Source organism: Accipiter gentilis, chromosome 7 (genome assembly GCF_929443795.1).
Source record: "Accipiter gentilis chromosome 7, bAccGen1.1, whole genome shotgun sequence".
In the NCBI taxonomy this organism is placed as follows: Eukaryota; Metazoa; Chordata; class Aves; order Accipitriformes; family Accipitridae; genus Astur; species Astur gentilis.
In genome coordinates, this window is record NC_064886.1 from 13,437,998 (window position 1) to 13,463,299 (window position 25,302).

The 25,302-nt window shown below is 67.1% G+C and overlaps 3 protein-coding genes across 4 annotated transcripts; all 3 read left to right on the forward strand.

The window, feature by feature from the left end:
- The first annotated feature begins 1,437 nt into the window (after positions 1-1,437).
- Positions 1,438-11,725, forward strand: EFNA3 (ephrin A3). The gene is made up of 5 exons (XM_049805412.1): positions 1,438-1,614; positions 9,624-9,913; positions 10,585-10,650; positions 10,817-10,894; positions 11,034-11,725. The coding sequence occupies exons 1-5, from the start codon at positions 1,493-1,495 to the stop codon at positions 11,153-11,155; spliced, it is 678 nt and encodes a 225-aa protein (XP_049661369.1). The 5' UTR covers positions 1,438-1,492; the 3' UTR covers positions 11,156-11,725.
- Positions 11,726-16,319: 4,594 nt separating this feature from the next.
- Positions 16,320-19,680, forward strand: EFNA1 (ephrin A1). The gene is made up of 5 exons (XM_049805419.1): positions 16,320-16,435; positions 17,842-18,137; positions 18,221-18,286; positions 18,541-18,591; positions 18,792-19,680. Exons 1-5 carry the CDS (start codon positions 16,335-16,337, stop codon positions 18,905-18,907), a joined length of 630 nt encoding a protein of 209 aa, XP_049661376.1. The 5' UTR covers positions 16,320-16,334; the 3' UTR covers positions 18,908-19,680.
- A 979-nt stretch (positions 19,681-20,659) lies between these two features.
- SLC50A1 (solute carrier family 50 member 1) lies at positions 20,660-23,126 on the forward strand. 2 transcript variants are annotated; one of them, XM_049806629.1, is made up of 6 exons: positions 20,660-20,791; positions 21,358-21,435; positions 21,558-21,681; positions 21,759-21,920; positions 22,018-22,137; positions 22,448-23,125. In XM_049806629.1, exons 1-6 carry the CDS (start codon positions 20,724-20,726, stop codon positions 22,547-22,549), a joined length of 654 nt encoding a protein of 217 aa, XP_049662586.1. In that variant the 5' UTR covers positions 20,660-20,723; the 3' UTR covers positions 22,550-23,125. The 2 variants fall into 2 exon arrangements, with proteins under 2 accessions (XP_049662586.1, XP_049662587.1); XM_049806630.1 differs by lacking the exon at positions 21,358-21,435 and having other exon boundaries at positions 20,667-20,791; positions 22,448-23,126.
- Positions 23,127-25,302: the final 2,176 nt, after the last annotated feature.

The following is a 25,302-nucleotide window of genomic DNA, read 5'->3' on the forward strand; positions in this document are numbered from 1 at the left end:
GTCACCGGTGCTAGCCCCCCATGGCACTGAGTGGGACCTGGGGGCCTCAGCAAGACAGTGGCCAGCACTGTCCTCGTCCCCCTCCATGGGCTGGGGCAGCATTCGCACGTCCGAAGGGGTGTCAGGGAGCCCAAAAAGGGGCCCTGAGGGGGCAGCGGCTCCGCTCCCACCCTGAGCTCCCCCCGGCAGCTTTGGGGAGCCAAGAAACCCCCACAACCTTAGCACTGGGCAGCAGCTGCCCCGAGCCCAGGGCTACACCTCGTCACCTGCCTGGGCCTGGGAGCCGCTGTGCCCAGGCGGTGGGGACACGGGGACGTGAGGACTTGGTGTTTGGCCCCACGCTGCCCCAGCCACACTCGCCACTCCAGCGAGATGGCTCCCACCTAGAGCAGCTAGGGCTGGCTCAGCAAGCCCAGCTGCAGTTTCGATAGCCTCCTGGTTTCATTTGCAAGCTCCTGGGGCTGCCAAATCTCTGGATCATGTGTGAAGCTGGCACTGCTGGAACAGGGGCCATCGGGTCGGTGCCGGCAGCGTGTGCACGCTCGGGCGCGCTCCCGCCTGGGAGCTCACAGTGAGCTGTATGTGCCCGCGCCGGTGTGAGCGTGCTCGTGTGTGGACACGTGTGCATGGGCGTGGATCACCTGGCACATGGGACCGCCGGGCGGTGCCGCACGGCAGTTGCTAAGGGATCTTGCTGAGGACGGGCAGCTGGAGCTGGCACCCAGCTCAATCCCTTCCCATGTGGCCAGTGGGGACCGGCACCCAGGGACCACCCACTGCCCCCGCGGCTGCCGGCAGCTGCCTGGGTACCTCTGCCCCACAGACCCTTGGGGGGAAACGAGGCAGGGGTGTGGGCCGGCCCCCCATGGGTGGGAGCTCGGCCACATGCAGGCTCCTGGGGCAGGACGGGGCAGGCGGGAGAGCCTGGCGCTGTGGCTGTGCTCCTCCGGCACCCGGGCTGCCCTGGCATGCTGGCCCCAGCCCGCCCATGCCGGTGGCAAGTGGCTGGGTGCCCACCCTCCCACCTGCTTCCGTGTCCCCGGGGTGTCCAAAACCCTCTGCGAACACAAGTGACCCCCACAGTACTGGCAGCAGCACCGCGAGGACCCTCCGGGGCCCCGAGCCCCCAACCCACGGCTCTGCCAGCCGCAGGGACCCCAGGAGCTGATGCCCTGAGCCCCAATGCTCCCACCCAGGGAGACCCCAATGTCGGTGGGATCCGGTCCCGGTGCCCCCACCCGTGGGGACCCTCAGTCCAAACCCCGTGTGGCCCCGGTCCCAGCCACCCGGTGCCGCTGCCGGTACCGCTGCCGGTGTCGGTGCAGGCGGACACGGGGCGGCGGCGAGGGCGCGCGCGCGCGCGCGCGCGGGGCGCGGCGGTGGCGGGCGCGCGCGGGGCGGAGCTGGGCGCCGGGGGCGCGGGGCGCGGGCGGCTCCGGCTCGGTTCTCCTCCATTCATTGGGATCGCGGCGGGTTCCGCGGCGGCGGCAGGATGGCTGCTCGGCTGCCCGCGTTCCTGCCCCTGCTCCCGTTGCTGCTGCTGCTGCCGGGCCGGGGGCCACCGGGAGCCCTGGGCAACCGGCACGCCGTGCACTGGAACAGCTCCAACCTGCAGTGAGTGCGGGGCGGGCGCCGGGCAGCGCGGGGGAAGCTGCCGGTACCGGTACCGGCAGGCGGTGGGAGCGTCCCTGGGGCCGGGCGGGGCGGGGGGGGCGCCGCCGGGAAGGACGCGGCGGGTGCGCGCCGGGGATCGCGCCGAAGGATGCGCGCGGCGGCGGGGGGCGGCGGCGGCGGCGGCGACGGGGGGGGGGGCGGGCGACACCGGGTCGGGGGCGTGCGCGCCGGGACTGCGGGACCCCCCGGTGCCAGTGTCCGCGCGGCGCCCCCGTGCGGGCGGGGCTGCCGGACCCCCCTCCCCCGGTGTCGGTGCGCTGCCCCTCCCGACCCCGCGCACCTCGCCCTGCCCGCGGGGGCGGGGGCCGCTCCGGCGGGGGTGCAGGGGACAGCCGCCCGGGCCGGCCCGACCCGACCGGCGGGCGCTCGGGTCCCCGGGGCCGCGCTGCCGGGCGGGGCGCGGGCATCGGCGGGGTCGGGCTCGCCGCCGGAGCGGGGCTCGGCGGCTCCCGGTGCGGGCGGGTCGGTGACACCGGGGGACGCGCCCCCCGCTCCCCCCCCTCCCTCGACGGCGCTGACCCGCCCCGCGGCGGACACCGGGGTACCGCGGGAGGAGGACGGCCGGGCCTCCCCCCCTTTCCGTGCGCCGGGCGACCCCGCCGCCAGACGCGCCCCCCGCCTGTCTGGGCGCGGGAGTGGCACCAGCGGCGCGGCTGCGGCGGGGGGGGGGCCCACCGGGTGCCCGCCGAGCCCCCCCTCCCCTTTCCCCCCACCCTTCGCCCGGGTGGGTAGCGGTGCCATCCCCGGGGCAGCAGCCGAGGGTGGCGGGGCCGGGGGTTCCGGGAGGGGTGCGAGCGGAGGTGCGGAAACTGCCGTGGCGCCCACGGCCGCCGGGCGCGGAGCCGCCGGGAGCCCGGGCGGTCGGTGGCCACGGCCCCCCGCCCCCGGCACCTCCCTCGTGCCCTGTGCCGGGGGGGGCTGCGCCCTGCCCTCGCCCCCCCCCCCCCCGGGGGTGGGCTGCCCGGCTGCGTGGCGTGCGTGGCACCCACACCTGGGGTTGGCACAGCCGCACCGGAGGGGAGGGGGCACCGTGTGGGCTTTGGGGTGGCAATGGGCACGGCTGGGCTGAGCCCCTCCCGGGAAGGGGGGGAGGGCGCGCGTCCATGGTGGGTCCGCGAACCTCTCTACAGGGATCGGGGAGCTGCCCCCGCTGCGATCGCCCATCCCTTGCCACTGTGAGCGCTCAGGGGTGTGGCGGGGACGTGCGTCCGGACGAAGCATTCCCCAGTACCCCTCAGTGCTGGGGGTCCCGCGGGCTCCCCCCCGCCCTGTGCCCCTTTGTGCGGGAGGGGGCGTCCCCCCTAGCAGCTCCTTCCCCTCCCATTGAGATTGTGTCGCCAGGCGGAAGCTCGGGCCCCATAAATTGTGCGTGTGTGCGACGTGCCGAGGCGCAGCACAATGGCGAGGCGCTCGGCTCACCCTGCCGTGCTCGGGCATCCCCCCACACCCCGCTTCTCCAGCCAGACCCCGCTCGCTCGCCGGCCTTGTCCCCATGCCATGACATTGCCGGTACCTCGGTGGGTGGGAGGCTCCTGTGCCCCCGCCCTCACCCTGCCACGACCGAGGGGCCTCCTCTCCCCACCCCATCGCCTGCAGCCGTGTGCCGTGACCCTCGTGCTGCCCCAGCACCTCCTGGGGGACGGGGCGGAGGGGGTGCCAGCAGCGTGCCCGCCATGCCAAGACGGGGGTGTCGCAGCCAGACGCCCACACCTGCTGCGCACGCGTCTCTGGCGCGGCTGCGAGCGTCCGGCTCAGGGCACGGGCAGCGCGGTGGGGGCGGCTGCGGCAGAGACGTGTCCCAGGGACTCCGGAGCGCTGATATTTATTGTTAGGCAGTGCGGCAGCTCGGCCGCAATTATAGCCGCGCGGCAAAGTGTCTGGATTAGATAAATTATGGGGGGAATTAGGCTCCCTGGGCCGCAGCCTGCAAATCCCAGCAACCCCGCTGCAATCAGAGCAATAAACAAGCCCTGCGTGGCCCCATGGGGCTCTCCGGGAGAGGGGGGCATGCCGGCAGGCTCAGTTGCGGGCCGCTCCTTGGGGGCTGCACCAGGCACCCCAGAAATTTATTGCATCTCCTGCCGTGCGGGGTGCCCCTGCGTCTCCCCTTGGTCAGAGGACGGAGCAAGGGTCTGCCCTGTGGAGCCCACTTGCAGCACCTGGGGTCCCGGTGATGCCTTGGGGAGCAGGGGACTGGTGGTAGCTCATCCCCCGTGGGCACGTGGCTGTGCTCCTCCGGTCCCCTGGCCACCACAGAGGGTGGCTGGTGGTGCTGGCGGGCCAGGAGGGCCACCGAGTGGGCAGGGCACCTCTCCTGCAGCAGGTTTTGGGTGCTGACAGCGAAGCCCAGGGGAGGTGCAAAGGTGGGATCCGAGGCTTGGGGCAGCAGAGGTGCCTGCTCTTGCTCAGCCAGGTTGTTGGTCTGGCTGCACTTTCCATCTGTCCCATCGTCTCCACTGGTGGCAGCTGGTGAGCCCTGGGGGCGTGGGATGATCCTCGGACGGTCCTTGCCCTCTGCTCCCAAGTCCTGCTGGGAACAGGCATGGTGGCATACGGTGAAAGTGCGAGAAGGCCACATCCTGCCCAGCGCTGGCATTTGGGGGGGCAGCTGCGTCCCTGGGATGCCCCGTGGTGTGTGACTGGGGGCTCCTAGGGGTGTCCCCAGCCGTGCTGGGTCCCGGCGTGCCGATGTGCGTGGGATGCCACCTCCCTGCTGGGTGTTCTGGTTGCCAAGGTGGGGACAATGGTTTGTTTCCGTGCATTGGCACAGGCCAGCTCCCCCCGATGCTCCTGTGGCCCCTGGGAGTCCCTCAGAGTGGGTTGGGGCGAGCCATGCTGTGCCCCAGACTCCAGTGCAGGGACTGAGGGTGCTGGTGCCTTAGGCCTTGGGGTGCCCGGTGCTGTGAAGGGGGCAGAGCGGTGTGGCTCTAAGACAGGGGTACATGGGGTGCTGGTGCCTGGCTGAGGCAGGCGGGTCGGAGCCCACCTGTGCACGGGGAGAGCTCAGCATTGAATGCAGCCCCCCCCAGCCACTGGCGCTGCCGCCACGCTCGCCTCTTCAAGGCAGCTTTTATCTGGCTGACTTTGTGTTCCAAGCGGTGAGAGCTGGAGCGGGCTCTCAAGAGCCCTTGTGCAGAGCAGCCTCTCCCGGGGGAGCGTCTCGCGCGGGAAAGGAGCCATGTTGTTGCTCTGCGCCCACCAGGGGGGCCTGGGGGTACCTGGACTCCTGGGTCCTCTGCAGCTGCTGGACCCTGACATTGGGGCTGTGCCCTGCCAGATCCCTCCATTGCATCCACTGGCTCTAGCGGGGCTGGGGATGTTGTCACCTGCAGCAGGTGGGACCCCCTCGCCCTGACGGATCCCGGGGGCGTTGGGCATGAGGTGCTGCAGTGCGCAGGGCAGTTAAGCCCGGGGGGGGAGGGGGGGGCAGTTCCCCGGCCTGCTGTGGTGTTGTGTCCAGCTGTGGGGCTGGAGGTGGGGAAGGTGGTGATGACACCTCTCAGCGGCTAATTACCCAGCCTCACCAGCTGTAGCGTCCCTGGGTGGGCTGGGGGGCTTGACCACCCCTGACCCCACAGCTGTGGCCCCTGGGCTGGTCCCTGTGGGGCACAGAGCCACTAGCCACCCGTGGGTGCTGGCTGTGGCACTGGCAGGAGCTGCTGCCCGGGGACAGAGGGTGCCATGCCCCATGAGTCGCCACGCTGGGCAGCACCGAGCCCCAGCAGCATGACTGGGGCCCGCGGGGTTCCTGTGGAAGAAGGGGCCACAGCACTGGGGTGTGGGGGCTGTCCCAGGGTTCAACAGGGCCAGGGCCACCCACTCCTGCCCAGGCTGGTAATTGAGTCACTGGTTGCAGATTGATGGTTTAATTAAAACCCAATTAGAAACCTCATTGATCTTGTTAGCAAAGCAGGAAGGTACAGGCTTTAGTGGGGATTAAAGGGATTGTATGGCTGTCGATAGGGACGGGGGGTGTGGGGGCACCTGTAGGGTGGTGCTGGGGGTCCCAGGGTGCTTGGAGAGGGCTGTGTCTGTCACCCTGGGATGGGTGCTGCCCCATGGCACCCACGGTCCCTTTACCCACTGCCATGTCGCCAGGCAGCAGCTCCCGTCTCCCCAGGAGCCCCAATTCCCTAAGTGGGGAGGTGGCCCCAGGGATGCTGTGTGCCGGCAATGCCTTTTGCACCCGCACCTTGCAGCTGCGCCTGGCGAGTTGGGGGAAGGATGGGGGGGGGGGGGGGTCGTGCCGTGGCGCCGTGCCACCCGTGCGCGTGGGCTGCGTTGCAGGCGCTGTCTGCTGAGCCAGCGCGCGTGTGCGCGGCCGTCTGGGCGCCGTGACTGTGCAGTGCTGTCTGCGTGGGGAGGGCTGGCACGGAGGGGGGGCCCAGGCTGAGCCGCCTGTCTCCCCGGCGGCTGAGCGATGGGCACAGACAGTCCGTCTGTCTGTCTCTCCATCCATCAGGGTGGACTGACCGCGGCAATCGATGTGCCTTCACCTCTCGCTGTTGCGTGGGGTGACTGGAAGGGGACCACGTAAATCAATGGCACTTTTTTGTTCACCAGCTGATCGATGGGCCCCGGACGTGCCGAAAGGGCGAAGCTGCGGGAGCCAAACAAAGGGCCCAGCTGGGCTGGGGTGGGGGGTGGGGTCCGCCCTGGCACCCAGTACAGGGGGGCACCATGCTGTCATTCGCATGGGGGGACACTCCACATTGCCCCTGTCCTCACCACTGGCACCACCAATGTGGGATGCTGAGCCCAGCTCCAGGCGGGCCGCCCTCCAGGCCTTTCCTGCACCGTGGGGATGAGCCTCTGCAGCACAGGGGTCCAGGCAGGGGTCTGGTCCCCCTGTCCCGTGCTGCTGCCGTGGTGCCCGGGTTGTGCTGCAGTGCACCAGGCGCTCCTTAGCAGTGCATCAGCGAGCGTGCAGCACTCAGCCCAGATTTATCACAGCAGATGGGAGCAGAGCAGCTGCCCAGCTCACCAGTGGCTGTGGCTTGCCAGGTAGCCGGGGTCCCGCCGGTGCGGGGCTGGTGGGTGCCAAGCGCAGCCTGCGCTTGGGACGGTTCTGCCAGGGGACATCCATCTGCCCACCACCGACAGGCTGCTGGAAGGTACCACTGCCTTGCAAAGCCCTGCTCTAAAAACGCAGTCGTGCAGAAGTGATGCTGCCTGTTCTGCTCCCGTGCTTAACCCTTTGGGCACTGCTGGAGCCCACTGTGCCCCGCTGGCCTCTGTGGTGTGGCTGGAGCCTGGGAGGCTGGGGGGACCGTCCCAACCCAGGTCGCCTGTTGCTGGGCCTTCCCAACAGTTGCAGGGACCGGGCAGCCCATGCCCACGCTGGGGTGGGTGTCGGTGAGAAAGGAGGCTGAGCCCCTCGCTCTGGGTGTCTGTTCCCATCCTTCTGCCCAAAAACAGGGCCCATGGGCTCCCTGCCTGCTGCTGGGGCTGGGCCAGGCACACACTTCTGCCTACCCTGTGCTCCCGAATGGTGCCGCAGGCAGAGCTTGGGGTGTTCCGGTGATGGCATTGGGGCTGCTGGGATTTGGGGGCATCCACCTGTGTGGGGTGCTGGTCTGTACTGGTGGGACCAGTGGTCACAGTGCAGGAGCCGAGCATGGCAGGAACACAGTGTTGTGGCCCAAACCGCTGCCGGAGTCCCCCTGGATGTGCCCTGGGCCACGGTGGCCCCATGGCTCTACCTGTTTGGGGCTGTTCTCCAGCCCCTCCCAGCTTGTGGCGATGCTCTGATGCCTGCAAGCTCCCAGAACGCAGCAGCGGCTGGCGATGTCCGTGGGGTTTACCGCCATGGGGAACAGGGCTGCCAGCCTCCAGCACACCATCCAGGGTCCCCTGTACCCCTCCATTGCCATGCTGGTGTGCCCCAGCCCAGGGGGAGACCTTGGTGCTGCATGGGGCCGTGCTCATTAGTGAGGCTGTTTATCAGGAGCCACGTTTCTTAATAAGCCCCAGCGTGGGGTCCCGGGGGGTTGTGTGTGCCTCAGCGCTGGGGCCCGCAGGGGAAGGGGGGGGGTACAGCTCCCCAGCACCCCAGGACAGGGTTTCCCGTGGCACGGCAGGAGATGGAGCCAGGTGTCACTCCTGTGGGTGCAGACACCCAGGGCCAGTCCTGGGGAATGTGCTTCCTCCGGTCCCTCACTCCCCTGGCACAGCCACACCGGCTGCCAGTGCCCGACCCAGTGTGGGACAGCTGGCTCGGGGCATGCTGGCGTCCCAGCCCTGCGTCCTGCACGGAGTTAATTGCAATTTTCTCCTCGGGGCCATTTCTTTAATAACAAGCCTTTTTCTCTACCCCCCCCCCCCATGCCCCCCCCATCAAAGGGGGAAGATGAAAGGTCCCGGCGCCCCACGGAGCAAGGGTGGCTGCCTCAGCACCTTGCTGGCGGAGGAGTTGCCCAGTGGCTGGCGGGTGCCGGGCTGGGCTGGGAATAGCGGCTGCGCGGCGAGGGAGGTGCCGCGTGGGGCTTTTCTCCCTGCCCCATGGGTGACAAGGTCTGCTGTTGGGCCCCCCATGGCCCCCCAGGGCCAGCGGCAGCCCCAAGCGGGGAGGCGGCACTGCTTGGGTCCCCCTTTGGTGTTCTCTCTGGCACCCGGCTTCTGGGGTGCTGTGTGCCAGGGTGCCGCAGGCCCTGGCAGGGTGCTGGGGCTCCCCAAACAGCGCCAGGGGCAGTTGTGCAGGGTGGGGCGTCTGCACGCGCAGCCCTGCCCGCTGCCTGCCCAGCCCTGCCAGGGAGACCCAGGAAGCCGGATCCACTGCGGGCAGGGCCCTGGGGGGGGTGGTGGGACCCCCCATGGGGCAAGGGGACCCCAAGTGCTGGGTCCAGGACTGGTGGACCCAGGTTTGCCCTGACAGGCGGGAAAAGGGGCCCTGAGCCAGAGCAATGCACTGCAAGGAGTCCAGCCACACGTGCCAGGATGCTGTGGTCCATGTGCCAGGGGAGCCAGGTGAAGGACCCCCAATGCAGCAGGGCTGGGGGGCTGCAGCAGCACGGTGCAGGGAGGCACTACCGCCACTGAGCTGGGTGGTGGAGCGAGGTCCAGTCAGGGTCTGGTGCTGCCACAGCAGCTCGGTGCAGAGCCAGCGCCTCACAGTGCTGGCTCGTAATTAATTGGCAGGAGCAGTGGGTCAGCACGGCAGCGAGGATTACCGCGGCCGGGATTTCCATCGGGCGCGGATTAGGAGCCAGCGGAGCCTCTCCTGAGTGGATCTGAGGGGATTGCAGCTCCTAATCAATGTAAATGAGGCTCCCCCAGGGCCACCCTTTATGGCATTAACGAACTAACGGGATTAGCCAGAGCAGGGTGAGAAATCCTCTCTCTGAGCTGTGGCGCGTGGCAGGGCTGGGGCCATGGTGGGCAGCCGCGGTGGGTCGGCTCTAGGCTGCTGGAGCTGGGGAACGCCCGGGCCCTGGCCCCCCCACACACACAGGGCTGCATGGTGAGGACCAGGAGCTGTGTCCTGTGGGGTCCCCGCTGCCTGCAGGACCCTGGTGCCCATCAGCACCGTGGCCGGGTCAGTCTGTCTGTCCCACTGTGTTTGTCCCCTCCTTGAGGCCACCGGCACATTCCCAGCAGGACCCAGCAGCGCCGTCTTGTGTGCCCGTGTTCCTGCAGGTGTCCCACCCATCCGTGTGGCTTGGCACCCATAGCATCCGTCCCCAGCAGTGTCCCTCCCACCCCAGGCTGGCCCACATCCCCCGGAGACAGTGATGTCGTGCTGCGGGTCCATGGGGCTGAGGTTGCGCGGGGGTCCTGGTGTGTCAGGGGCTCCAGATAGAGGTTGAGCAGGGGGATACCACTGCCCCCCCAGGGTCCTTGCTTTGGGACCTGCCCATTCTCTAGCCTCCGGGTCCCTTTCGAGGAGGGGGATGGTGTTTGGGAAAGTGCAGGGGGTGTCCCTGACCCCCCATGCCCCCCTTACCTTGCAGCCTGCGGCGGGAGGGCTACACGGTGCAGGTGAACGTCAACGACTACCTGGACATCTACTGCCCACACTACAACGCCTCAGTGCCCGAACACCGGCTGGAGCAGTACGTGCTCTACATGGTGAACGCGGAGGGCTACCGCACCTGCAACACCAGCCAGGGCTTCAAGCGCTGGGAGTGCAACCGGCCCCACGCGCCCCACAGCCCCATCAAGTTCTCGGAGAAGTTCCAGCGCTACAGCGCCTTCTCGCTGGGCTACGAGTTCCGTGCGGGGCAGGAGTACTACTACATCTGTATGTGGGGCACCGGGGCGGGATCCCCACACAGCCCCCCCCTCATGCCCAGCTGGGTCCCCTGCATCCCACCCCAGCTGGTCCCCCTGCACCACACCACCTGGTTGAGCCCCTCTGCATCCCCACCCTGGCCAGGACCCCCCATGCCAACCCCCCTGGGCTGGTCCCCCTGCACCCCCCCGGCTGGGTGGCTGCAGCCCCCCCCAGGAGTGGGCACCCTGAGCTCAGGGATGGAGGTGTGGGGTGGAAGGGGGGTGTGGGGAGGCTTGGGGGTGCAGGAGGGGTTGTGATGCAGGGGTGAGATGGGGTTGTGGGGAAATATGGGGGTGCAGGGAAGCAGGATGGGGATGTGGGTGGGCGTGCTGGTGCAGGGTGCTGGTGCAGGAGGGGGGTGCTGATGTAGCATGCTGATGCAGGATTGGGGTTCAGGGAATGCTGATGCAGGTGCAAAAATCAGAGTGCTGGGGGATGCTGGTGCAGGGTGGGGATGCAGGGTGCTGATACAGGTGCAGCTTCAGAGAGCAGGATGGGGATACTGCTGCATCCCCCCAGTCTGGAGCGCACCCCCAGGCAGGGCCAGACCCCACCGTGCCCTGACCCACCGAGCCTCTGGGTGCCAGGGGCTGGGGTCACCCGCTGCGGAGCCATCCCAGCCCGCTCTTGCCTTGCAGCCACGCCAACACACAACCACCGCCGGGCCTGTCTGAAGATGAAGGTGTTTGTGTGCTGCGCCTCCAGTAAGTAATCCCGTGTCCGGCCTGGGGGCTGCGGGCAAGTGGGGGGCAGCGTGGCCTGCCAGTGGGTCTCCCATCCTTCCTGGGTCCCCCATCCCTCCCAGGAGGGGCTGTGGTGCAAGGCGGTTAGGGAGCATGACCACCCCCATCCCTTCTCTCCCTCTTGCAGCATCGCACTTGGGGGAGAAGCTGGTGCCCACCCTGCCGCAGTTCACCCTGCGACCTGAGGTGAAGATTGAGGACCTGGGTGAGTTGGACAGAGCCTCCGGCCCCACAGCGCCGCATGTGTCGTTGTCCGCGCCACTGCCCACAGGGCAGCCCCAGCTGTGGGATGGGGGTTCAGGGCCACCCTGGTGCCACCCTCACCCTCTCCCTCTTCCCCACAGACAACTTCAACCCGGAGATGCCCAAGCTGGAGAAGAGCATCAGTGGCACCAGCCCCAAGCGGGAACACTTGCCCCTGGCCGTGGCTGCTGCGCTCTTCCTCATGACGCTGCTGGCTTCCTAGCTTCTGGTGCCGGCGGGGGCCCGGCCAGTACAACTCTGCCGAGTGGGGACCCCCCAATCTGCTGCCCCTCTTGAGAGCCAGCGGGGAACCACCACGGGACCATCCGTCCCCTCTGCACCACCACCCCCCTGCCTGGAGAGCCCATGGGGCAGGGGGCTGTGGCACACGCCGATCCCAGCTGGGACTTGCCTCCCCCCCCCGCCAATGGCTGCAGCCCCGTCTGCGAGGATGCGGTTTGGTGCTGCTGTGTGCACCGCATCTTCTACCGACACCGTCCCACAGTGCGGAGTCCTGCCCACAGAGTCCTGCCTGCAGCCCACCTGGTGCCCTGTGGCTGGGGGGCAGTTCCGGGCTGGGGAGCCTGGTGAGGGCAGGGACCCCCAGGGCTGGGCAGCCTGTACATACCTATATAGAGATCTATACATACTGTACAGAGAGAGACTATATAGATATATCTATACTGTACCATAGGCAGCGGCACCGGCCCCGGGCTGGCTTGTACATAGTTGAACGTGTTGGATTTTCCTCGTCTTCTGTGAAGACCTGACCTATGCAAACGCACAGACACTTTTTGGGGAAAAACAAAACAAAAAAACAATCTCAACCTTTTTTTCAAGTGCTTTGGCTGGTGATTTTCATATTCTGCTCTTAGTCTATAAAAAAAATAAAAATAAAAGGATAAAAAAACCGATCCCTGTCACGGCAGCGTGCAGCGCTCCTGGCCAGCCGTCGGCCAGCCCTCCAGCGCAGTGGGCTCCTGCTGGGGCAGGGGGTCAGGTGAAGACAGTGAGTACCAGGTGCTGACCTTCACTGTGCCACCCAGCTCGCTGGCCCTGGGCATGACAGCTCCAGTCATGGGTTCGGTGCCTCTGGCAGTGAGGGCACCCTGGGGGGATGTGGGGCGATCCCCCCCACCTCCCGCTGGCTCTGCTCCCCATCGACCCCCGAGTACTTTCATGGAGCATCCTGCAGGAACCTAGTGCTGCCCACCGGAGGACAGCACGGACAGCAGGCAGTGCCCGCAGGTAAGGGCGGTGCGGGCAGGGCCCTTGGCACGCATCCCTGGGAGGTGCTGGGGTGGGGTGGCTGGGAGCAGCCTGGGGAGGAGTGGGTGCAGGAGACCCCCTCCTCACCACCCTCACTGGCTGCGTGGGGTGAGCAGCTGTGGGCTAGCACCCCGATGTGCCTGGAAGCCCCATGGGAATCCCCACATTGCACACACCCCCCTCCCCCCGGCACGTCTGGCTCTGCCGGGCATGCCAGCTCCTGCTGGCGTCAGGGGGATCTGGCACACGCCTGTCTGCGCGGCAGCTCCCGCGGGGTGTGGGGGGGATGCCCTTGGTTCCCCCTTGGTGCCTCCAGCAAGGCGAGGGGATGTGTGGGGAGGGGGTTGCACCCGGTGACCTGCTTGGGATGGGGGTCACATGGAAGGGAGGTGTTGCTGGGGCTATGGAGGAGTGGGGTGCAAGCAGCCCCGCAGCTGGCACCCCACAGCCCCAGTGGGTGCAAGGGAGCAGCCATGCAGGTCCTGACCCTGCACCCAACTGGGCTGGGAGGGGTCCAGTGCTCCCAGGGAGGGGGGCAGCCGCTCTCCCCACAAGGCAGTGTGGGACCAGGGGGGCTGCAGCCCCTCTCCCAGTGGGGACCGACATGCTGTGGACGTGGCCTCAGTTGGGGGGTCCCCACAGCCATTGTGGTAGGGCGGCCGCTCTCCCCCCACCCCAGCAGGCACTGCTGGGCGGTGGCTCGGCGTCCCGCCAGCCCGGGCTTGTCCGGGTTCGGGAAGAGAGAGCGAACCCGTCAGACGAGTCCTCTGAGCACTCCCGGAAGGCGCCGGGCTCCCCACATCCCCCCCACACTCCTGCAGGTCTGGCCCACTGTGGTGCTAGGGACCTTGCCCTGGACCTCCTCCCCAGGTACTCAGGGTGCCACTCAGCACCCAGCTGCTGACCCTGGGCTGGATGGGCATGGTGTGGCCAGGAGCTGGCTGGGGCAGCATCACCCAGCACTGCTGAGGGCTGTATCCTGCCTGCACACTGGCTGCCAGGGACCAGCCACACTCCTCCCAGTGCAGGGCCACGCCAGTGGCACGTGGCAGGGTGGGCTGGGGAGCCCAGCACAGCCCTGTTGGCTGGTGCAGCACGGTGGGGAGCAGGGGTCCGAGTCGGCTGCCCTGGCACAGTGCAGCACAGCAAGCTCTGCTTGCAAAATCCCTCCTGCCGCTTGCCTTGACCTTGGCACCGCTCCCTGGCCTGTGTGTGGCACTGCCGCCAGCTCGGTGGGGACCAGCCACCCAGCCCTGCTCTGCTCCGTGCCCTCGGGCAGGGTGCAGCATGGCATGCCAGGGCCAGCCTGGACCATCTGGGAGACTCCTGGGGTGCTGGTACGGGGGATCCCCAAGCCCTGTTGCCCCAAGGCAGGGGGGGAGCCCTTGTTGGGACCCCAGCACTGGGGCTCAAGTGCTCCCCAGGTCCTGGGGGGGCTTCCACAGCTCCGGCAGCATGTCCAGCTCTGGGCACAAGGTGTGTGCCTGGACCAGCTGTGCAGCACGAGGCTTTGCATCACCCCGTGGCAGCATCTTCCTCCCCAGGTAGGGCTGGGTGCATCCTGCTCTCCGGCCAAATGCGTAAGGGCCTGGCGTGGCCAGCCAGCCTCGGGGATGTGGCTCTGCCCCTGCCACGCGCAGCCTGGCATCGGGCTGTGCCTACCTGCTGGGCTGCACGCAGCCGGCGTGGCACGTCACTGTGGCCTTCACTCCTGGCCACGGACTGGACGGTTTCTCTTCCTCCCCTAGCCTCATGGCCAGTGACGTCAGCACAGGCAGGGGCTGGGGCACACCTGAGTGTCCCGAGCTGAGAAACCATAAATAGTTTGTCACGAGCTCCGCGGCCTCTGGCCAGCCCCACCTGCCCTGTGCCTCTCTGCTGCGAGCGTTTACGGCGTGAAACGGCTTCACCTTTGTCCTGCAAACTGCAGTTGGTGTGGCAGGAGCCCTGCCTGCACGGGCACTGACCCCATCCCACGGTCAACCAGGGCAGACCCCAGCCCCACATGCACCAGGAGGCGTGGCTGTGACCATTCACATGTGCACACCACCACGGGCACCCCTGGTGCCACTGGGGGTGGGCACCGACCCTGTATGGAACCCTGCCTATGGTCACCCTGTCCCTGCTGCGGCTTGTCCCTCACCATTGAGCCCCAGGTGGGGAGGTAACTGGACACCCTCTAGCCCCAGCTTGTCCCTCAGGCTGCCCCCAGCAGGGGACACGTGCTTGTCTTTCCTCCCCCAATCCAGCCACCGTTGCTGGCACTGCCCTTTTGCCGTGGTCCAGGCAGGGCAGTGATGCTGGGGCCCAGCCAGGTCCCTGTGGCCTTGCTCCCAGTACTGTCCCTGTGCACTAGTGGCCCTGCCCTCGTGCTGGGGACCGCAGCGAAGGGAACAGGGGAGCCCCTCAGCCAACAGCGCTGGGTACCACATCCCAATCCCACGGGACGGGCCTCATGTGGTGCTCCTGGAGGCTTGTCACCCTCTGGGGCTTGCACCAGCCCTGCCGGGAGGGACGGCCTCAGGTGCTGGGCTTTGCCAGAGGCTGCACAGCCCCCCCATCACTGCTCCCTGCCTCGGTTTCCCTAGGCACCTGGCACAGGTGCAGCCTGTCTCTGCCACAGTGGGGGCAGTGCGGAGGTGATGCCAGGACCCCAGGGAGGGAAGCATCTGTGGTGCTGACTGGCTCCCACCACTGTCCGGCTGCACCTGTCCCCATGGCTTGTGCATGCCACGCTCTGATCCCGCCGGGCTGCGGCCACAGGGGTGTTCCCAGGAGGTGCTCCCCTGTACAAGCCACGGCAGCACTGGCTTGCCGGGAGCAGGAGGCCTCGCATAGTCATTACGGCGCAGGGGATGATGTCAGGCCTGGCCGCAACAAGGGAGGATGAAAGGGAAGAAGCGGGTCCCCCTCCCACGGGAGCCGAGGGTGGAGAGAGAGGTGGGGATGTGAGGAAGACATGGGGGATGCCGGTGGGATGCGGGGCACCCAGCCCCACACCCTCAGCCCCGCGGGAGCCCTTGGCTGCTGAAGCTGACAGCCAGCCACTCTCCGGTTACAGCCGCGGTGCCGGCGTCCGCCCAAGCCCCTCCAGCGTGCCAGGGGAGCGCTCCTTGCACGGCTGCAGCGGCGGGCATGCAACATTACCCACAATCAATGGATCATTATGTAATAAACAAGAGGAAAGTTGTTTTGCAAATGCGGCTGAGTTATCACTTCACAACACAGCGGCGAAGCATCTCTCTGCCGGGCTTAACAAGGATGGATCAGTGTTGGGGGCAGATGGGAGCAGATAGCGAGCCACTGCGCTCCCCTCCAGGCAGCCAGCAAAGCACCCGCTGCACACGCAGCCCCCCGCCCTGTGCTGAGGGGGGTCACAGGGGGGAATTTCACAATATCGAGCAAACGGAGAGCGGGGGAGTGGAGCAGGGGACGCATGCAGGATTTGGCGGTGCTGGAGAAAAGCCCTGGGAGAGCAGAGGCAGCTGATAAGGGCAGGGGAGGAGAAGGAGGGGGGGCTGCTCCTGCCACCCCCAGCCCCTCCTTGGCAGCTGCTGTAGCTCCCGAGGCCCTGCTCACCCAGAGGCTCCTGATGACCCCGGCATCTCAGATAAGGGGGTTCCCACGGCATGGGCTGGGAGGGGGACAGGCCTGCAGGGTGTCCCCCCCCCTCAGCCAGACCCCACCGCCAGCCAGTGCTCCCCCCAGCGAGGAAGGGACGGTCACGGCTCGGGCCCTTTGCCCCGAGCCCCCAGAGTTCCCACCACCTCCCGCGGGGACCAACCCGGGCCTCACCCCCATCATCGCCCATCAGCCCGGTGCCTCAGCCGGGGGCGAGACCCCCCCCCTGCCGACGCACACGCAGGACCACGGGCGGCGGTGCCGCTGGGCAGGACTTGCGCCCCCCCGAGCCCCCCCCCGGTGGGGGGACGACCCCTGCCCGGGGCCGGCCGTGCGCGGGGCCAGTCCGCGCCCCCCCCTCCCCTCTCCTCGCGCTGCCCGTGTTGTTGTTGTGTCTCGGCCCCGGTGTGCGGGGCGGGGCGCGGGGCCGGGCGCGGCGGCGGCGGCGGGGCCGTACTTAAGGCGGGGGCCGGGCTCGCTGCCCGCCCGGCGGAGCGCGCCCCGCGAAGCGCATGGAGCGGTGGTGGGTGCTCCTGGCCCTGCTGGGGCTGGGGCTGTGCTGGGTGGCGGCCGCCGAACGCCACACCGTCTTCTGGAACAGCTCCAACCCCCGGTGAGTGCCGCCACCCCCCACCTCGGGGGACCCCCCCCACACCCCGGATCGGGAGCTGGTGGCCCCGAGGGCGCGGGCGGCGCCGCTCCCTGCTGGGGCTGGGCGCTCCCCGGCGGCCTTTGTCCGGGGCGGGCGGCGGGGCCGGAGCCTTCGTGGGACTGGGGAAGGGGGGGACCGAGCCCGGGTCTGGGGGGGGTGGAGGGGCCGGTGTTTAACCCCGGTGTGGTCGGGGCTGAGCCCGGCGGGGCGGTCCCGCTGCGCAGCCGGGGAGCGGCGCGGCCGGTCCAGGTGCGGACCGGGGAGGGGGGGGAACGACCAGGGGGGCCTTTCCGTTCCCAGGGCCAAGCGGGAGCGGGGCCTCTTCCTTCCCCGCGGGGGTGGCGCGGCGCCAGCCCCGACGCCGGGGCACAGGGAAGCGTGTTGACAAACACGGCCCTGGCTCCTGCCGCCTGGGCAGGATGTGTGTGTGGGGGCCTTGACCGGGCCCCCGAACACCCCGGCTGCGCCCAGGAACCGGCCCCCGGGACGGGCTGTGGCTGTGGGGGTGACCCCATCCCAGGCATCAGACCCCCCAGGCTGTAGGGGTTACCCCCTGGGCCATGACCCGCTAATTGTAGGGGTGCCCCCCAAGGCACCAGTCCACCAGACTGCAGGAGTGCCTTGCTTGGCTTCAGGGGTGCCCCCCCACTACGCACCAGACCCCTCTAGGCTATAGGGGTGCCCCCTGCCTGGGCTGTGTCCCCCCAGCTGCAGGTCACTCCCCCAGGCACCACCTCCCAGGTTGTAGGGCTGTGTGTTGTCTACCTGCCTCTCCCCCCAAAAGGGTGACCCGGGTCCACAGGGTTTGGGGAGCAGGGGCTGGCTCCGAGGCCACCACAGCCAGCAAGGTGAGGGGACCCTACAGAGGCCCTGATCAGCTGCCAGTTTGTCCATGTAGTCTGTCCCATCCCTCCCGCCCACCCCCCCGCCCCGGGGCGAGTTGTGGGGAGCAGCAGGTGCTGGAGCCAGGCTGGCTGCCCCATGGGTGAGAGCCACTGACGCCTGCTGGCTCTGGGAGTGTTGGGATGGGCAGGGTACACGTTCTGGTGGGTCCCCTTCCAGCTCCCCACCTGCTGGGGCCACTGGGGAGCTCTGGGAAGGGGGGTGTGCTCACCAGCTGGATGCAGGGGGGCTGGTCCGGTGGGGGCTTTTCCTCCCAAAACCAGCCTGGGCACTGTGGGACTCTGCACAGGGAAGGGTGAACCAAAGGTTGACCTGTCCTGGGCTCCGAGAGCAGTCTCCTGCCCACAGCAGCTTCTTTCTTGGCCTCGTTAATCGGTGTGAGCAATTTGGGGGTGCAGGGGAAGGGGGGTCCCCCCCATGCCTCTCCCTGCTGGAGCTGACCCCCGGCCTTCCTCCTGCCTCAGGTTCCTGTGGAACGACTACACAGTAGAGGTGCGCCTCAACGACTACCTGGACATCATCTGCCCACACTATGAGGAGGGGACTGTTGACCCCCATGCCATGGAGCGTTACACTCTCTATCTGGTGGAGCCTGAGGAATACCGGGCCTGCAAGCCCCGCTCCAAGGAGCAGATCCGCTGGGAGTGCAACAAGCCCAGCGCCCTTCATGGCCCCGAGAAGTTCTCGGAGAAGTTCCAGCGCTTCACCCCATTCACACTGGGCAAGGAGTTCAAGGAGGGGCATAGCTACTACTACATCTGTGAGTGCCTGGGGGTCTGCCAGGGGGCTGGGGTCCCTACTGGGCTTCCCCCCACCCCAGTTAACCCCCATCCTCCCTTGCAGCCAAGCCCATTCACCAGCACGGGGAAGCATGCCTGAAGCTGAAGGTGACGGTCACTGGCAAAGGCAGTGAGTATTGCCCGGACCCCTTGGGTCCTGCCTGTGCCCCCCCTTTCCGCTCACAGTGTCGGTGCCCAGCTCGGCCTTTCCTGAGCTGTGTCACGGCCAGGCCGTGGCCCCCTGCCAGCCCCGGGGTGTGGGCACATGTGGCTTGGCTGGGAAGGTGCTGGTGGCTGGGGTGGGGGATGGCCTCTGGTGAAACCTGGCTGAGGGGGGGTCAGAGAGCTGCCCTTCACCCGCCTGACCCTGTGTTTGCTTTGCAGCTCAGGCACCGCCTGTCCCTGCCTCTACCCAGAAGGGGAGGATCCAGGCAGGTAGGTTGGTGGCTGCAGGCAGGCAGACGGGTCCAGGCAGCGGTGGGGCTGGCAGGGGAGCCTGGCTGAGCCCAGCTGCTCTCCTGGGGTGGGGGGACTGGGGAGCAGGGCTAGCAGCAGCCCCTGTGCTGGGTGATGTGCTGCTGGCTTGGGACATGGCACCTCCCCCAGGGATGCTCACAGCTCTTCTCTCCCCACAGATGATGCAGCTGCACATGTGCTGAGGAGTGTGGGGCAGAACTCGGGGATGCGGGGCAGCAGCCCCTTCACCTTCATCAGCCTCCTCCTGCCCCTCCTGGTGCCGCAGGGGCTGTGAGCCACCCCGCTGTGCCCGGACAGACCAAGGCTGTGGCTGCTGGGGGCAGAGCCAGGATGCTCAGGACCCCTGTGGTCCTCGCATGCGCCCCGGGGCAGCCTACCCTGTGCACATCTGGGCAAGGAAAGGATTTGTCAGTATTACAGGGCCAGAGGGCCCCAAGCCAAGCTGAGCAGCCAAAGCCCTCGGGCTGCCCCAGCTCCCCCGGCCCTTGCAGGCAGGATGGTCTCAGCAGCCGGAGGCTGAGTGTTAAGCCCGAGGGTGGAGGATCCGCATGTGCCCCAAACTGGAGAGGAGCAGGAGGCTGGCACCCCTGCCCTAGGAGCTGAGCTTGCCCACGGATGGCCCTTGGGGTCTCTCTGCTGTGGGCTCAGACTGTGATGTGTCCCGCAGGCGGGGATGTGGTGCTGGCCCCGTGGCCAGCTGGGTGCCCCAGTGCTGGCTGTGGCCCCTTGGCATCACTGGCTCTGGGAGCCTGGATGTGCTTGAGAAGATGCCTGGCACCCAACAGAGCGGGACTGTAGGAAACATCCCCCTCCGCACTGTGCTGTGCCCCTTCCCCATCCTTCATCCTACCCCACATGGTGGGGGGGGCAGTGAGAGCTGTCCCCACCCTGGATCTCCCCCCCTCCCCTCTGCTGGGTGCCAGAGGGGGCCCCCACCCCCCCCAGCAGCACCCTGCGCGGGGCACTTCGCCCACCCTGATTTGTACAGCTTTCTAACACAGGAGTTTTTATATGATTGTCTTGAATAAATAACCAAGAGCATGCTGAGCACCTGGGGCTGGGGAGGGGGGGTAAGGGGCCTGCCCCCCCCCTCACAGGGCTGGGCTGTCCTCCTGGCCATGTCTGGCCTTGGAAGGAGGAATGGCCCATGTGGGGCATTTGTGCTGGTTAATTAATTAATTGGCTGGTGTTTGCACAGGGCTTTGAAGTGGAAAAGTGCCATGGTGGGGCTGGCTGGTGCTATCAGTTGTGTTTATCTGGTGACACAAAGCCCTCCCTGGGATTGGGGGGGGTGTCCCCCTCCCCCCTGCAATGGAATGAGCTTCCAGGCCTGGGGCAGCAGCTGCCCTAATGGGCAGCAAGGAGGGGGTTGAGGTGTGGCCGGAGTCCCCTGGGGCTGGGCAGGGGACACAGCCTGGCAGGGCCCCAGGACCCCCCCCCCCCCCCATGGGGTGGTGGGTCCCTGGAGCCTAGTGGTCCTGGGGAATGTGGATCTTGGGGCAGTGGGATGACAGAAATGTGGGTGTGAGGCACAGGATGTGGGGCCCTGGGGAGGTGGGAGCTCAGGGAATTGGGATCGCAGGGATGTGTGACCCCAGGTATATGGGATCAGGGGGAGGGGGGGGGAAGGACCCCATGGATGCAGGTTGCTGGGGAGGTGGGCTCACAGGGACATGAGGCCTCTGGAATTTGGGGCCGTAGGGATCGAGGGTCTTGGGGAGGCAGGGTCACAGGGATGGGGGACCCCGGGCATGTAGGATCTGGGGTGTGGGAGAACTCAGAGATGCAGGGTCCTGGGGAGGTGGGCTCCCTGCACTGGGGACACGGGACACCGGAGGTGGGGTGTGGTTGTGTGCGCGCGTCTCCCTTCCCCGCCGTGGGGTGCTGCCTGGGGTGCCCCATGGGACGACCCTACCCATCGCGGTGGTGTCGGGGGCTGCTCGGCGCGATGCGACCGGACACCCCGCTGGCTGCCTCCTTGGTCCCCGCCCGGTCCCGCGGCCGGTCCCTCCCCGGTAGTGCGTCCCGCCCCGCCCCGCCGCGGCCAGGACCGCCCCCGCTCCCCGCTGCCGCCGGTGCGGCGGCCCGGCATGGCCCCGCTGCCGCTGCTCGCTGCCACCTGCCTGGCCTGCACCCTCGCCATGTTCGGGACCGGCCTGTGAGCACCCGGGCGGCTCCGGGCACTGCGCGGCACCGGCGGCGGGGGGGGGTGTGTGTGTGTGCGCAACGGGGAGGGCACCGGGGCAGTTCAGGGGGTGCAGTGGGGGCCATGGGGGTTTGGGGGGGGCGTTGGGGGTGCAATGGAGAGGGCACCCGGGCCGGTTTGGGGGCGTGCAATGACGTCCATTGGGGGCTGGCGCAGAGGGTTTGGGGGTGCAGGGCGAACAGCACGGGTCCAATTCAGGGGGTGCAGTGGGAGAGGATTTGAGGGGTGCGGTGCAGTGGGCACTGGGGCGGTTTGGGCAGGGCTGGGTTTGGGGGGGTGACAAAGCTGAAGGCAAAGGACACCAGGGAACGGGGGGGTTCGGGGCGTGCAGGGGGGGCACTGAGGCTGTAGGGGCTGGAGGAGGGGTGGTCACAATTGCAATGTGGAGGGGCTGGGAATATTTCAGGGTGCATATTTTTGGGGGTGCCTGCTGGCTGCAGAGGTTGCAGCCCCCCAGCACTGCACACCCCCGCCATTGTGCCAGGCATCCAGGAGGCTGCTCCCCCCCCTCTCCCTAGGTCCGACCTGCGCCAGATGTTGGCAACCAAGAGTGTGGAGAACATCCAGTTCCTGCCCTTCCTCACCACTGATGTCAAGTACAGTGGGGTCGAGCCTGGGGAGGGGTGTGTCTTATGCAACTGGTGGGGGTTACATGGTGGTGGGGGAGAGCAGAAGGCCCAAGGCGCAGCAGTGAGTCCCTGTGCCATTTACCCTGCAGCAACCTGAGCTGGTTGGGCTATGGCTGCCTGAAGCAGGACTGGACCCTGATCACCGTCAACACCATTGGGGCGGCACTGCAGACCCTCTACATCCTGGCATACCTCTACTACAGCCCTGCAAAGGTGGGGGCCAGCCTGCCTGGGTCAATGGGGGGATGGAGGGACCCTCGCTCTGACTGTCCCCCTCCTCTCTACCCCAGCGCCCCGTGCTGCTGCACAGCCTGCTGCTCCTGGCTGTGCTGGTTGCTGGCTACAGCTACTTCACCCTCCTGATTGCCGATGCACGGACACGCCTGGCACGCCTGGGGCTCTTCTGCAGTGTCTTCACCATCAGCATGTACCTCTCACCGCTGGCCGACCTGGTGCGTGGGGCTGGGCGGCAGCTGGTGGGGTTGGGAGGGGAGCGCAGCAGTGCTGGGACTGCCCAGCCCAGGCCCAGCCTGACATTTGCTTCTGCAGGCCAAGATTGTCCAGAGCAAGTCGACGCGTTGCCTGTCCTTCCCCCTGACCATCACCACCTTCCTGGCCTCCACCAGCTGGACACTCTACGGCCTGCAGCTCCACGACCCCTACATCACGGTGGGTTGGGGCAGCAGGCAGCCAAGGGATGCTCTCCCATCCCATCCCATCCCGTCCTGTCCCTGCCCCGCAGCATTCGGCTGAGCGGTTGGCACCAGGCCGACCCCCGTCCGGCGTCGTGTGTGTCACACAGCAAAGCCCGTGACTAGGCTCAGCGAGATGAGTATTGATTTTAATTAATTAGATGGTATAAGGCCAATAAATCTCTCCCAGCAACACAGGGCTGGTGGAGCAGCGATGGGGGAGGGCAGGAGCGCCATGAGCCGGGTAGACCCACTGCCCCCCTCCCCCGCATCATGTCCTCCTGCAGGTCCCGAATGTGCCAGGGATTATCACCAGCATCGTGCGGTTCTGGCTTTTCTGGCGGTACCCGCCAGGCCAGGACAAGACCTACAGACCCCTGCACGCCTGATGGGACCCCGCTGGCCCCCCCCCCGAGGAAGGAGCTCACGCACTGTTGGACCAATGAAGGATCCCCCAACCCTTGCCAGTCTGCTCCAGTGTGGACTGGCCCCAGCCACCAAGCCCCAGGTGCCAAGGGCTGCCCGCTCCTGGCAGGACAGGGGCCCAAGGAGGGCACCTCCTACCTCTGTGGTTCACTCTCACTGGCATCCCTCCCGCCCTTGGTCCTTCGGTAATGGTTGGATTGGTCTCAGTGATGCCTTTGGGGTGCCAGGAGCCCCCCACCCCAGTTCCTGGGCACCCCGCCTGTCCCTGGGGACCCCCGGACAGTCTTCCATGCCCACGGCTCTGCCCCAGCTACCAGGCTGGGGCTGCCGGGAAGCCCTGTGTCTCTTTTGTATGAATTTAAGTGCCTTTTAATAAATCAGAGACTGAAGAGCACCTGGTTGTTGTCCCCTCCTCCCTGGTGTGCTGGCTGTGGAGTGTGGCATAGCTCTTGTCCCCATAGCTGCTTTGTCCCCAGGGTGGTGGTGGCTCATCCTGGCACCCCCTGGACCCTCCTCCAACAGCACCCACTTTCTGGCAGTGAGGAAGCATCAGCCCCAGGAAGGGAGCAGGCACAGGGCTGGGTTGGGGTGGGGGGGGGCATGGAGGATGGCAGCACTGGCTGGGGAGGCTGCTCTGACTCCCCCCTCCCTGAGCAGCAGCCTGGGGACACCGGTCACAACAGGGAAAGAAAAGTCTGATCTGCAGCTTCGACATGGGGCTTGCTACCAGCTGTCAGGCCAGCAAACTTATAATCGATTAAAATCCTTGCTAAAACCACGATTGAGCGTGCACAAATCAGGCGGCTGTTGGCATCGTCTCAAACTCGATTAACAAATTAACAATGATCTGGAATGAAGTTATCAGGCAAACACATCAGCAGAGGGTCAGGAACACATTTGGATGACCAAGTTGCACAACAGATGCCCAGAGCCTTGTGAAAGGTGCCCCCCCCCCCCGGGGCAGGAGACCCCTCCCCCAGGGCGAAGAGCCACATCCCTGCGGCTCTGTCGGTGCAGGCAGGTCTTCCATCCTGGATGACGCAGGCTGGATTAAGGAAGTGGTGACGAGGACTTTGGCAGAGCCTGTGCTACAGCTCAGACACTCGTTTACACCTTGCGACGTGGCCTGGGAAAAATCAATACAGAGGAGAGCAGCAGGAACGGGGCCGAGATGAGAGCGGTGGCTGGAGGGCAAGACGAGCTCCTGCCAAGCTGCAGTGTGCAGCCCCAGCCAGTGCAGCTGCAGGGCTCACCCAGCGTGCTCTGTCTTGCTGCCGCGACCCGCGGAGCAGGGGCTCCCCTCGCCCGCACAGGCTTGCAGGTGTGTCTGCCCCAGGGACTCACCCCGGGGCCATGCTCGCTCCCCCAGCCACAGCAGCCCCATTTTCCAGCAGGGAGGAGCCCCTGCTCCCCCCACCCCTCAGCACTGGGGTGCAGCTCCCAGCCTCGGCGAAGGCACTGCTAAAGGACTGACCGCCTTGAGAAAAGGCAGCTTTCCCCACTGACGCACCAGACAGAAACTTGGCTGCCGACCGGTCATGCCGGCTGGCATGTGCCATGAGCGGCTGGCAGGAGTGGCCACAATGTGGCCCCACGCGTGAGGCCGGAGGCGTGCCGATCATCTCCTGGGGACGCGAGCACCCGCAGTGGGCACATGTCTGTTCAGGGAGAAGCTGTCGCTGTGCTGCTGGCCTACTGAGCTGCTGGAGGGCTGTGAGTAGCCCCTGGATGGCCAGGAGTAGCCTGCAGAGGGCTGTGTGTAGCCCATGGAGCTTGACCTGCACCAAGGCTGCCGTCCCTGCCCCAGAAAGGCACCGCTTTGCTGAATCTAGGGTGGTGCCACCTCACAAACAGCCGCGCACAGGCGAGACCGCGGGAGCTGCCCACCCTGTTCTGAGCTGCCATTGTTGCTCAGGAAACAGCTAATTAGTTGCTCCTGCTAATTAGCCCGAGTCCTCCCTCATGATACCAACTGCTCCTTTTTGCAGAAGGATGTGCAGCTGATAATTAAAAACAAGAAAGTCCTTTGGCTGGTATGTGAAGAAGCTGGGGAGGCTGCCAGGAAGGCAGGCCCCAGCATGCGTCACCACCAGCCGCACCGCTCTTCCAGCTGGGCCGGCAGCGTAGGTCTTGGGCCCCCCTGGACAGAGGGCACCCCCGGAGAGAGGGCCCTCTCCCCCCCCAGCAGAAATGCCTCTGCCACAGGGCACCTGACCCCCTTCCTGGAGAAGCCTGGCCTGGTGCTCTGGCACATCTGCCTGCCACTGCCCGTGAAGGTGGGGCCAGAGGAGCAGCAGATGCAGTCGCTGTGCCGGCAGGAGTTGGGAGCAGCCCCCCGGCGTGGGCTGAGCCGCCCCAGCAGGCCGGGGGACACCACAGGCTCTGGGCACTCTGCATTTTAAAGGCTGCGCCGCCTGCTCCACCCAGCCAGTCTCTCTCCTCCTTCCCCTGGAAACCAGCCAGTGGGATCAGGATGAGTCTTCTCCAGCTCCCACCTGACGGTGCGAACCACATCTGAAGGGCAGCTGGGAATGTGCTCTGCCCACAGCCGCGGGCCTTTGGGGCAAGGCCTGATCCTGTCCTCGGCACCTTGCATCCCTGCCTCTAGAGCCAAGCTCCAAGAAGCTGGGAGAAGGAGAGGCCGGGCTGGGGTCCCTGCAGCCTCTGCAGGGTGGTGGGAGTGCCAAGAGGGGACCCAGGCCTGTGTGGAGACCTG

Excerpts from the sequence above, each read along its gene's own strand:
- EFNA1 (XM_049805419.1), top strand. The coding sequence starts at position 16,335 with ATGGAGCGGTGGTGGGTGCTCCTGGCCCTGCTGGGGCTGGGGCTGTGC. Across the intron at positions 18,287-18,540 it reads GACGGTCACTGGCAAAGGCA|CTCAGGCACCGCCTGTCCCT; the intron begins GTGAGTATTGCC and ends TTTGCTTTGCAG. Across the intron at positions 18,592-18,791 it reads GAAGGGGAGGATCCAGGCAG|ATGATGCAGCTGCACATGTG; the intron begins GTAGGTTGGTGG and ends CTCTCCCCACAG.
- EFNA3 (XM_049805412.1), top strand. The coding sequence starts at position 1,493 with ATGGCTGCTCGGCTGCCCGCGTTCCTGCCCCTGCTCCCGTTGCTGCTG. Across the intron at positions 1,615-9,623 it reads TGGAACAGCTCCAACCTGCA|CCTGCGGCGGGAGGGCTACA; the intron begins GTGAGTGCGGGG and ends CTTACCTTGCAG. Across the intron at positions 10,651-10,816 it reads GTTTGTGTGCTGCGCCTCCA|CATCGCACTTGGGGGAGAAG; the intron begins GTAAGTAATCCC and ends TCCCTCTTGCAG.
- SLC50A1 (XM_049806629.1), top strand. The coding sequence starts at position 20,724 with ATGGCCCCGCTGCCGCTGCTCGCTGCCACCTGCCTGGCCTGCACCCTC. Across the intron at positions 21,921-22,017 it reads TCTCACCGCTGGCCGACCTG|GCCAAGATTGTCCAGAGCAA; the intron begins GTGCGTGGGGCT and ends TTGCTTCTGCAG. Across the intron at positions 22,138-22,447 it reads TCCACGACCCCTACATCACG|GTCCCGAATGTGCCAGGGAT; the intron begins GTGGGTTGGGGC and ends GTCCTCCTGCAG.